The sequence below is a fragment of the Onychomys torridus genome, chromosome 8, assembly GCF_903995425.1.
Source record: "Onychomys torridus chromosome 8, mOncTor1.1, whole genome shotgun sequence".
Taxonomy (NCBI): Eukaryota; Metazoa; Chordata; class Mammalia; order Rodentia; family Cricetidae; genus Onychomys; species Onychomys torridus.
The window spans coordinates 66,273,158-66,285,393 of NC_050450.1; the positions used below are offsets into that span (position 1 = coordinate 66,273,158).

Consider the following 12,236-nt stretch of genomic DNA (forward strand, 5'->3'; position numbering starts at 1 on the left):
TCTCCCAAAGGACCTGGGTTCCATTCCCAGCACCCACACGGCAGCTCACAACCGTCTGTTAACTCAGTTCCAGGGAATCTGGGACCCTCACACAGACATACATGCAGGCAAAACACCAATGCACATAAAAATAATAAATCTTTTTTAAAAATGAGTTTAGGGGGGTTGGGGATTTAGCTCAGTGTGAGTTAGCAAGCACAAGGCCCTGGGTTCGATCCTCAGGGGGGAAAAAAATGAGTTTAGATGTTGGGTGGTGATGTGCACACCTTTGATCCCACCAATCGGGAGGTAGAGGCAGGAGGATCTCCCTGAGTCTGAGGCCAGCCTGGTCTACAGAACAAATTCCAGGACAGCCAGAGCTGTTACACAGAGAAACCTTATTTCAAAAAAACGAAGAAGAAGAAGAGAAGGAGAAGGAGAAGAAGGAGGAGGAGGGGGAGGAGGGGAGGAGGAGGAGGGGGGAGGAGGGGAGGAGGAGGAAGGGAAAGGAGGAAGGAGAAGGAGAAGGAGAAGGAGAAGGAGAAGGAGAAGGAGAAGGAGAAGGAGAAGGAAAAAGAGTTTATGAACAGCCAGGCATAGTAGCAATAGTAGCACACGTTAATCCCAGAAATGAAACCGAAAGCAGAGGCAGTAGGATTTCTGTGAGTTCATGGCCAACCTGGTCTACATAGCGAGTCCTAGGCCAGTTAGGGCTTTAGAGTAAGACTGTCTTTGGAGAAGAAAGCGGGGGGGGGGGGGGGGGAGAAGAAGGGAGAAAAAAGAAGAAAGGCTGGGCACAGTTGTGTTTCACTAATATTAATTAACGTCTAGCAGAGTTTATTCATCCAGTTCCCTTCTCAACTGCTTCATCCGCAGTTCGGCAGAAGTATCTGTCCATATCGGAAAGCGGTAATAAGGGGATAACAGCGCACACCCAAAGAGAAATATGTCTCTCTACCCAGAATTTGAGGTGAGGGGATCAAACTACAAATCCCAGTACCCTTCCCAGCAGTCTTCCCATCCCCCGGCCCCATACATCCTACGGTACAGTGCAGCGTCTGCATATGAAACTACAACTCCCACAACTCATCAGACCCATCGCGATTCTTACTCCCAGGGTGCAATGCGTTCCCGTTCACCCTTGAATACTGCGCGTTGCAAGTTGGGGATTGAAGTCAGCTGTAGGCAGGTAGCTGGGCGTTGTCAGGATTACGGTCTGTTTGGGCTTTTGACTTCCTCTTTAAGAGTGGTTCTCTGGGACAGTGGTTAACAGAGGGTAGTAAGAGACAGCTTGAGCTATCCTTGGTTCCATCGCGATGCAAGGCAGCGATGTTCGTGCTAAAATTAAGTGTCGAGAGTGGGAGTTAAGTGGAAACAGCAGCCATCCAAACCGCCACCCAAAGCGTCGTTTTTTGTCGCAATGGCTTTTTTTTTTTTTTTTCCTTTACCAATATGGCGGCCCGCTCCAGCCACACCTGATGCTGGAGGCAAACAATCCACTACAACATCCCTATGAGTACTACTACCGCCGACAGCATACCAGCTCCATACAACATCACATCTTGGTGACTGAGGACTCCAAAGGCATGGTAGCCCAAATCCCATGGCCAAAATGGCGAAAGGAGAAGCTTTCTTGTGCAGGCCGCCAGGTGACAATACGCCTGCGCGTGAGGCGGGTGCGTTGTTAAGGGACAGGAGGGTGGCAACCCAACACGCCTGCGCGGGAACACAGACCACGGTCTGCACACAAACACCAATGGGCGAAGCGTCCCCAGGTTCCTGCGGCTGCGCCATGACCCCTACGCGCTTTCCCAGGCGCCTGAGCGAGGCCTCAGGTCCCGCCCTTTTATCTCAGTACGCTGGCGCACGGCAGAAAGGCGGTGCTTCTGGGCTCCAGACGAATGCCAGCGCGGCTGCGCGCAGGGGGGTACCCCATCACCGCGGCTGCGCGGGAGCCAGGCCGCCGGCTGTCACTGCGGTTGCGCGCGGCGAGCGGCGATCCCGGGGCGCCTGCGCGGGTGGCTTTGCGGGCGCTCGCGGTAAGTTTGCGCCAAGTGCGCGGCAGCCGGGACGCAGACGGCGGCAGCGGCGAGAGGCGGAGCCCGGGGACCACCCCCCATCATCCTCCCCCGAGTCACCTCACGTCTCACAACCTCACCTAACCTCTCACCCCCCCTCCGGTCCCCCAATCCCGGGATGGCAGTGCCCTCCAGCCTTCCCGGCCGGACCAGCGGTCGCCAGCGCCAGCTTTAGCCTGTGGGCCTAGGCCCCGCCGAGGCCTGACCCCCCCAAGCCGGGACCCACTGTGCAGCCAGCCGCCGGGCCGGGGCTGAGGGGTTGCTCCCCTCTCACGGCCCTTGGGGAGGACGCTGCCGTCCCAGGGACTGGGGGCCGGGGGGTGGGGGGGAGCCAGGGCGAGGAAGTCGGAACCTGTGTTGGGAAGAGAGAAGGGGGTCGGGGGTCAGGAGTGCCCCCTTCCCCCGCCTCCCCCCTCCCCCCGGGGCTGGGGGGGCCGGAGCAGAGAGCGCCCAGCCCGGGAGGTGGATGAATGTGGGAGAAAATGGAGACCAAGACGATCGTCTACGACTTGGACACGTCGGGGGGGCTGATGGAGGTAAGAGTGGCCCTCATCCCCTTCCCCCAGTGCTGGGAGGGAACCTCCGCCCCACAAAGCCGGCCCTAAGCTCGAAGCGCCAGAGGGCCGGGGAAGGGGGGGGGTGTTTCTTCCTCATCCAGTCTCTCCCTCCCATCTTTGCAATTTGGGGGACTGAGCCTGAGCTTCCGAGGATGTTTGCAGCAGTTGCACCTACCCGCCGCCCTCGATTTGCTCTCCTGAGGCTTCAGCCCACTCCATTTCATTGCACCCGCAGGCCTCCCCACCCCCTTCTTGTCGGCCCCTTTGTGCTTCCCCCTGCACGTCCGGGTACCAAGCTTCGGGCCTCTCGGAGCCGGGCTTTGGAGTCCCCCACTGTCCATACAAGGAAGTGGCGAGAAGGGAACCGCGCACCCTCTCCCCATCCCCCTACCCTGATCCTCCCCATTCGGAAGGAGCTTTTCTCGTTGTTGTGCTGCAGGAACGCAGTTAGGGTGGGCTCCCCCTGGTTCCGGGGACCCAGAGGTTCTGGGAGCAGCCTGGATGGGAGGAAGAAGGACAAAAGGGGGAAGAGGGGTGGGTGACGGAGAAGCCGCGCCTCGGGGACTGCGGGCCGCCCGGGAGCTCCGAATGTGCACACATGCCGTTTGTATGTGTGTGCAGCAAATCCAAGCTCTGCTGGCTCCCCCCAAGACGGACGAGGCAGAAAAGCGGAGTCGGAAGCCGGAGAAAGAGTCCCGGAGAAGCGGCAGGGCCACCAACCACGACAGCTGCGACAGCTGCAAGGAAGGTGGGGACCTCTTGTGCTGCGATCACTGCCCTGCCGCCTTCCACCTCCAGTGCTGGTAAGGGCTGGGGACCCCTTTGGAGCCCGCTGGCAGACCCTTCTCGGCACATTCCTTCACCAGGCCTGCAGAAATAACGGGCGCTCGCAGCCGCTAGCTGACTCTGCAGCCGCTGGGGCGAGCGCCTCTGCGATCCCGGCTTTTGCCGGGATCCGGACGATTTGCGGGAAGGAGCAGCGGCGTGACCCCGGGATGGGGGTTGGGAGGAGCGAGGTGAGCCCCATCAGAGATTGGAAGTAGATAGGGAGCTGGGACTGATGGGGCCGAGTGCGGCCGGCGCCGGCGGCGGGGGAGGAAGGGGAGGAGCTCCAGGTCCAGTGCCGCTTGGCGGCCGCGCGCTCCCGCCGCCCTCAGGGCTCCTGCCTGCCTGAGCTCTCCTTGGGGTTGGTGCACGGAGCCCTCGGCCACCCAGTTCGCCCCGGTTCAGACCCAGGCGAGCGGGTACTTGCGCCGGTGTAGGAAATCATGGAGGGTGTCTCTCGAGTCCACTTCTCTGCCTTTCTGTTTACAATATGGCGACCTGCCTTTAAATTTTATTTTTATTCTCAGCGCCATTTTGGCTGCATATATGATTTGCAAACGTCTCTGGGAGAACGGTGGGGGTAGCCCTTGAGCCCTTTTACAGCAGCTCCTCTAGGGCCAGGGCTAGGATCTCGCCGGCTTGATCCCTTTCTCTGCAGCTTGCCCCCTGTTGCCACTCCAGAGCTGCCTCCCTCCTCCCTCTTCCCTCCTCCCTCCTTGCTCGGCTGCCTCTTAGGAAATCGGGCCCAGTTAGACAATTAAAATTGCCCTTGGGCGCCGATTTCTCTTCCCTGCTCTGGATCAACGAGCCCTTCCCCACAAAATTCTTTGCTGCTGGGGCAGGATTGTATTTGGTGGCCCCGGAAAGGCAGTTTTAAGGAGCTGAGAGCTGGAAAGCTGTTCGTTCTCTCAACCCAACTGAATGGGGGAGGGGAGGGGTTGACCGCCGGTGCTTGATCTTCTCATTGCAGAACAATCCGGCAAAAAAGATAGCTTGCACTGTCTTCTGCCAGAAGATTACCTTTCTGCCCTGTGCAGAAATCCCACATCTGCACTTGGAACCCAAATGGCCTCTTGTTCTGTTCAGCAACAGTTGACTGAGGCTAGTGTCTGGGAGGAGAGGTTCCTGGGGCGGATAGGGGCTGTTCTGTTTGTTCCCACTTAGATTGGGAGGGAGGGGGTCCTGGTTTTTTGTTTTCTTTTGATTTGGTTTTTTTTTTTTTTTTTTTCTTTTTTCTTTTTGTGCTGCTCTTTTTAGCTGGTGTTGCCCATTTTAAAGCCTCTTGTTTTATAAAAAAAAAAAAATGTTTAAGGTCTCTCTCCCCAGTTCTATCCAAGACCATCTCTTGTGGAATAATCCCTGCTGTATTTGTACTAATTGCAGGTTTTATTAGGTGACTGATACTGAGCTAATTAAGACTGTGGTCAGGAGTTATGTGCGACATTCCCATTACTAATTCCAAGACACTTTTGCCTAGGAGGGCACCCCATCTTGGCTTGTAATGTTCCAGGGACAAAAAATATTATCCTGGAGGAAGCTTTGCTATTGGCCTTTACATTTTTATTATGAAGTGAGTAATGCCTGTGGGTTTTGTTTTTAGCCTTTACTTCCTTGCAAATGTAATCCACCTGCAGAAAATATCTCTGATCCAGTTTCTCTTGCTAGTCTTTAGTTTGGGGTGTGAGTTAGGTTAGCCTCACTCTAGCCCAGCTTGGTCTTGAACTCAGTCATCCTCCAAAGTGTACATCATCGTGCCTGGCTCTCCTTTGCTGTTCTTGAGCACAGGAGAAATTTGTACCTGAATCTGTGTTGCTTATGGTTTTTATTGTCCTTATTTGATATATTACTAAGCTGTGCTTTACATTTCTTTTCTTTTTCTTCCTTTTTCTATGATTTTTGAGACAATCTTGCTGTGTAGCCCTGTTTAGTTTGGCTTGCCTTGGTACTTACTATATAGCCCAGGATGACTTCCAACCTATGCCAATCATCCTGTATCAGTCTCCTGAATACTGGGATTACAGGTGTGCACCACCATGTCCAGCTGTTTTTATTTATTTGTTTGTTTATTTAAGGTTTGGGCTAATATTTATTGCCTCTAGGGTGAAGTGGGTGTTAACTAAGATTGGTGATTCCTTATTAAGAATCTGAAGCATCTTAATAGCATTTGCTTCACAATCATGAGGAACAGAATTCAGATCCCAGCACCCACACAGCAAACTGGGGGGTCTTACATATGCCATTAGCTCCAGTTTTGGGTGTGTGGGGGGCAGTGGGCAGAGACAAGGGATTATTGGCCTTGCTGGGAGCCAGGTTGGTCCAGGTCATAGCTTAGCTGAGAAAACACCTAGAATTCTCAAAGGAATAGGCAGAGACTAATGGAGGACACCCAGTGCCCTCTGACCTCCCTGCTTAGGAGTATGCACTTGGACACATGTACCTTCACTCATTACATATACAGACACACATTAGTTTTAGTTTCTTAAAAATTACATTTATTGCCAGAATGTGGTAGCATAAGCCTTTAATCCCAGCACTTGGGAGGCAGAGGCAGATGGATCTCTGTTAGCCCAAGGCTTGCCTGGTTCCAGAACAGCCAGGGCTGTTACACAGAGAAACCCTGTCTCAAACAAAACAAAACCCTTGTTATCTGTGGGGTGCCGTTGAGTAGAGGCAGAAGCCAGGGCACAGCTTTCAGGAGTCAGTTCTCTCCACCAGTGTGGTCCAAGGGATTGGACTCAGGATGTCAGGTCGCCATGTTTGGCAGCAAGTACCTTTACCTCCTGAGACATCTTGCTGGCTCCTAAAATAAATACCCTTTAATTAAAAAAAAAAAAAAAATTGAGGCATGGAAAAAGTGTGCTATCTTTTTGCCTAAGGTTGGGCTTTTAAACTCTTAAAAGCTGAAGTCTGAATCTTTTAATAGATGAGTGTAAATCTTGTCAAGTTTTAACTGCCATTTCTGCTTTAGCTGGAAGGAGGAAGGAGGGACCTTAGTTGTTGATGAGACTCAGGCTTGCTCAGGCTATGCATTTCATTGACTACTTCCTCCCTTTCTTTCCGAGACCATGAATCAGAACTGGTAATCAGAGGTTTGAAAATGGTAGTGAATGGGGTAGGATTTGTTTCACATCTTCAGTGCTCCCTTGGAAGGTGTCAGTACTGGATGAATGTACCATTGACTTATCTGAGTTACTCTCTAAATCACAGAACAGAATCTAAGTATGAGTGAAGGAGGAGGAAGCCATCTCATAGAATGCCCTGGGTGCTTTCACTTCCTAAGTGAGAGTTTCCCTACTTTTCCGTGTTTTTTTTTTCCCCCAAAGATTTATCTATTTATTATGTGTACAGAAGAGGCTTGCCAGATCTCATTACAGATGGTTGTGAGCCACCATGTAGGTGCTGGGAATTGAACTCAGGGCTCCTGGAAGAGCAGCCGGTGTTCTTAACCTCTGAGCCATCTCTCCAGCCCCCACTTTTCTGTGTTTTAAGCCACATTCTCCAACAAAATTGAAGTACTAATTCAGCCAGAGTTGTGAAGTCAGGCAGTTCGAGTGTGTTTTCAGTAGTTTTCCTGTTATTGCTTATTTGTGTGGGGGTGAGGTCAGATATAACTGTATTTTCTCCTGTTTTCCCTTTGAACTGGCCGAGGCTGTTCACTTAGGTAAGCATAGTAATGACAGTGCCCCTTGTGGACAGAGTGTGCGAGAGTGAGGTTGGGGTTTTATTAATGCTCTGGATCACAATTCCAGTGCTGCTGTGTTCTCTTCATTGAAAGCTCTATGAGACAATTAGGTAAGGGTCTGCTTGCCTTTAATCCCAGCATTCTAAAGGATGAGGCTAGAGTATTGAGAATTCCAAGCCTGCCTGGGCTATATAGAAAGACCCTGTCTGAAGAAAACAAGCAGAGAAAAGAAAAGAAAAGAAAAGAAAAAGCTCTGTGAGACAAGTCCTCTGTGTGACTGTTTTTGTCAGTATGCTTATAGTAATCAGTATATATTAAAATGTCCCAGAAGTACGTCCTTTTGGTAGGATGATACTGGGGGTTGAACCCAGCTAGGGCCTGGTAACTCTCCTTCCACAGTTTCCCATGTAGCCAAGATTGTCAACCTGAATTACCAAGCCTAGACAGAAGTGATGCCTAGGCAAACCTTATTTATCTCTTGGACTTAATACACAGCACTAAACTACAGATTTTTCTGAGATTAGTCCCCTCACTGGAGGAAAGGACTGGTCACAACTTGCTTTGTGCTGCCTTTCTATCAGGGATTCATCCACTGTGCAAAGTCATTCCAGTTGCATTGTTCTGGGTTTTCTGTGATGATCCTCTGGGTTAGGAAATGAATTGTTCTGTGCTTGGTATTAATAACCTTGGAGTAATAATAGGAGTTACTATACCTGCCCCTGGAAAACTAGAAGGTTTTCATGTGTCCCCTGGTGATCCTGACCTTCGTTGTCATACTTGTGTGTAAGTTGAGCCTTCTGAAAATCTGATCTACATAGACAGATCCCTAAAAATCTGTTAAAAAGTGGATAGCTGGGCTGGAGAGATGGCTCAGCAGATAAAAGCACTGGCTGCTCTTCCAGAGGACCCAAGTTCAAGTTGGGCACCCACAGTGGCTCACAACCATCTGTAACTCTGGTTCGTCTGATGCCCTCTTCTGGCCTTTGTGGATACCAGGCACACAAGTAGACATATATGTAGACAAAACACCTGTACACATAAAATAATTTTTACTTTTTTTTTCTCTCAAGACAGGGTTTCTCTGTGTGGTCCTGGGCCCTGCCTGTCCTGGAACTCACTCTAGATTAGGTTGACTTCTAACTCAGAGATTCACCTGCCTCTGCCTTTCCAGGGCTGGTATCAAACATGTGCACCACTGCCACCACCTAGCTTCATTTTAATCTTAAAAAAGTGGGCTGACAGTGGAACTCTCGTTGAGATCAGTCTTTGTGTTTGTGTTGGGAGGGTTACTGTTGCTGATAGAGTGACTGCCACAGAGCAGCAGCAGGAATGAGGCCACTGCAAAGTGGGTGGTTTCCTCTTAAAACGGCTTGTGGAATTTTGCTCCAAACCGACAGGAACCAAAATGGTCTGATTGAGAAGTGCATCCACTTGAGCAGATCTCAGCGTGGTCCCTTCCCGTCAGACAGATTTCTGTAGCGTTTGCCTCCGCCTGTTATATTTGGAATTGTTGGCTGGCTTTCCTCTCTCTGGTGTTGGCAGCAAGATCCGAAATGAGGTTTTCGAAGAATAAGAGTGAAAAGGTCTCTGTGTGCAGGCAAAACTAAGCTCAACTTGGAGTTTTGCATGTTTAATTGCCAGTGAGTCATAACAAAGGTTTCATACATACAATGGCATCTACAAGTTTTCTGCCTTGAAAAATCTTTCCCTCTAAACTTTTAAGAATGTTCTGATTATGTTGTGTTTGGTTCATTGGACTAATAGGTAACCAGTGAATTAAAATATGTAGGTTTAGCCGGGTGGTGGTGCACATTTTTAATCCCAGCACTTGGGAGGCAGAGGCAGGTGGATCCCTGTGAGTTCGAGGCCAGCTCTGTAGAGAGCGAGATCCAGGACAGGCACCAAAACTACACAGAGAAACCCTGTCTCCAAACAAACAAACAACAAAAAATAGGTAGTTTTTGTTGTTGTTTTTTGTTTAATCTCATGAATCTGCTTTCTAAGTACTTAGAAATCTGGTCCTGAGGAACTGCAGGTGACAGTGTCTTGGATTCCTTTCCCTCACTCTATCCCACGAACTAATATTATCCTGCAGTAAACAAACCTAAGTTGGTTTTATGTTTACTTTATTTACTTACTTACTTTGTCTTTACTGTGATCAATTGGGATCTAGATGTGTTTATAACAGTCCACTTGAAAAAGGAGTGTTCAGCTTGAGCTCAGATTCATAATGCATGCTTTTTTTTTAATGTGGGGCTTGGCTGTTAGTCTTAGATAAGTGGTTAGTACAAAGATAAAGGATACTCATTGTTTAAAAATACTAGACTAGGGGCTGGAGAGATGGCTCAGTGCTTAAGAGCACTGACTGCTCTTCCAGTGGACTGTGGTTCGATTCTGAACCCCCCCACATGGCAGCTCACAACTGTCTGTAACGTCAGTTCCAGGGGACCTGACACCCATGGGGAACACCAATGCACGTTTAAAAGAAAAAACTAGAATAGGCCAGGTGGGAGGGGAGACAGCAGTTAAAACATTTGCTGTGCTAGCAAGAGGACTGAAGTTTGACCCACAAACTCATACAAATGCCAGATGTGTGTGGCAGGCTATCTGGAAGAGCATCCTAGGAAAGCCAGACTAGTCATACTGGTGAGCTCTGGATTTGATAGAAGACCCTGCCTCAGAGAATAAGGTAGAAGAATCAAGGAAAATTCCCAACATCCACCTCCAGTTTCCACATGCACACTCGTCTGCACACAGATGTAGACTTTGAATAAGGCAGAGGCAGGGAAATTATCACAAGTTTAAGGCTAGCCTAATCTTACAAATGAGTTCTAGACCAGCAAGGGATACATAGTGAGACCCTGTCCCAAAGGAGTTAGGGGTGGGGTAAAGATTAAGAACACTGGCTCTTCTTCATAGGACCTGGGTTTAATTCCCAGCACCCTCATAGCATCTGACATCAGTATGTAACTCCAGAGACTACACTACTCTTTTCTTTGGCATCAAGCATGCACATGGTACCCAAACATATATGCTGTCTAATCCCAAACACTTTTTTTTTTTTTTTTTTGAGACAAGGTTTCTTTGTAGTTTTGGTGCCTGTCCTGGATCTCACTCTGTAGACCAGGCTGGCCTTGAACTCACAGAGATCCACCAGGCTCCGCCTCCCAAGTGCTGGGAATTAAAGGTATGTGCCACTGCTGCCTGGCCCTCTTACATATTTTTGTATGTTGTCATATGACTGAACTGTTTTTAGTTTTAATAGTATGCACCACCACCGCCCAGCTATTTTTTTTTTTTAATTAAAGAAAAATGAGGTATAATTTTGGTATATTTGTGGCCCAAATGGTTTGAGTTTAAAAAGGAAATAGCAGATATATTAAAAGTAGGAAAAGCTGAGCAGTGGTGGCGCATGCCTGTAATCCCAGCACTTGGGAGGCAGAGGCAGGTGGATCTCTGAGTTCGAGGCCAGCCTGGTCTACAAAGTGAGTACCAGGATAGCCTCCAAAACTACAGAGAAACCCTGTCTCGAAAAACCAAAAAAAAAAAAAAAAAAAAAAAAGGTAGGAAAGAAGGTAAGTTTTCTGTGAAATGATAGGTTTTGTTTTGTTGTTTTGCTGGTGCTGGGATCCATCTAAGGACCTTTCACATGCTGGTCAAGTGCTTTATCACCTAACTATAGCCCAGCCAGGTGGTTAGTTTTCACATGCTAGTCAAGTGCTTTATCACCTAACTATAGCCCAGCCAGGTGGTTAGTTTTCACATGCTAGTCAAGTGCTTTATCACCTAACTATAGCCCAGCCAGGTGGTTAGTTTTCACATGCTAGTCAAGTGCTTTATCACCTAACTATAGCCCAGCCAGGTGGTTAGTTTAGCTTTGTTTTGTTTTTGTCTTTGTCTGTTTTCTTTTTCTTTTTTTTAAAAACAGGGTTTCTCTGTGTAGTTTTGGAGCCTGTCCTGGAACTCGCTCTGTAGACCAGGCTGGCCTCGAACTCAGAGATCCACCTGTTTCTGCCTCCTGAGTGCTGGGATTGAAAACATGCACCACCACCATTTAGCTGCCTTTGTTTTTGTTCGTTTGTTTGTAAGTTTTGGTGCCTGACCTTGAACTCACTCTGTAGCCCAGGCTGGCCTTGAACTCACAGAGATCTGCCTGCCTCTGCCTTCCAAGTGCTGGGATTAAAGGCGTACACTACCACCACCATTTTTAACTGAAACTTGGCATTACTGGGAATCAAACTCAAAACCTTACATTCTACTACTGAGCTATATCCCAGTTGTTTATTGTTGTTATTACTATTGTTGTTATTGGATTATAAGAGATTCTGATACAAATCCCTTGTTAGGTGTATGATTTATAGATGTTCTCTCATTCTGTTGGGTGTCTCTTTGTGTGTGTGTGTTTGTGTTTTCAAATAACCCTAGTGCCAAAGGAGGTCAGAGAGGATGTTGGGTCCTTTGGAGCTGGAGTTAGCATGTTTAACATATATATATCTGAACAGGGAGGTAGGGTTATTACTCTCAGCTGAATAAGAGGGTGGGATTATTACATATAGATGTGAAGAAGGCAGAGTATTTTGTACAGCTGAACAGGCAGGCAGGCTCAGCTAGTCTCAGTAGAACAGTCTTCAGGCTGTAAACATCCACTATTGACTTTAGCGCTTGAGCCAGAGGCAGGTTTTGCCATCCCTCTGAGGTTTGCCCTGGGAAGACGAGGTCCTTCCCATGCCTGAGGCTGGGGCCCTTGACATGGCTCTGCCTGTGTCAATAGCACACAGTCCTTCAGAGCTTCACTCTCTCTCCACAGTTGAGTTCTGTCCCTGTAAACCACATGTGAGGTAGAGAACCAGTGCTTTTAGTGTTTGTCTTTTTGAGACAGGGTTTCTCTGTGTAGCCCTGGCTGTCCTAGAACTCACTCTGTAGACCAGGCTAGCCTTTAACTTAGAAATTGGCCTGCCTTTGCCTCCTGAGTTCTGGGATTAAAAGCCTGCACCACCACACCCAGCTCAGAGAACCAATTTGTACTGGTTTTTCTTCTGACCTCCATGTACATCATGTACATGCCCACGCAAATACACACACACACACACACAGACACACACACAGACACACACA

The 12,236-nt window shown here is 48.9% G+C and overlaps 1 protein-coding gene across 3 annotated transcripts in view; it reads left to right on the top strand.

The window, feature by feature from the left end:
* The first annotated feature begins 1,971 nt into the window (after positions 1-1,971).
* The window catches only part of Phf12 (PHD finger protein 12), a 51,060-nt gene continuing 40,795 nt past the window's right edge, over positions 1,972-12,236 (top strand). Inside the window, exons 1-2 of one of the 3 annotated variants that reach the window (XM_036195939.1) lie at positions 1,972-2,593; positions 3,236-3,417. In XM_036195939.1, the coding sequence (XP_036051832.1) occupies positions 2,528-2,593; positions 3,236-3,417 (248 nt within the window). In that variant the 5' untranslated portion in view covers positions 1,972-2,527. The remainder of the gene's footprint in view (positions 2,594-3,235; positions 3,418-12,236) is intronic. The other 2 variants (XM_036195941.1, XM_036195940.1) reach the window with 2 other exon arrangements.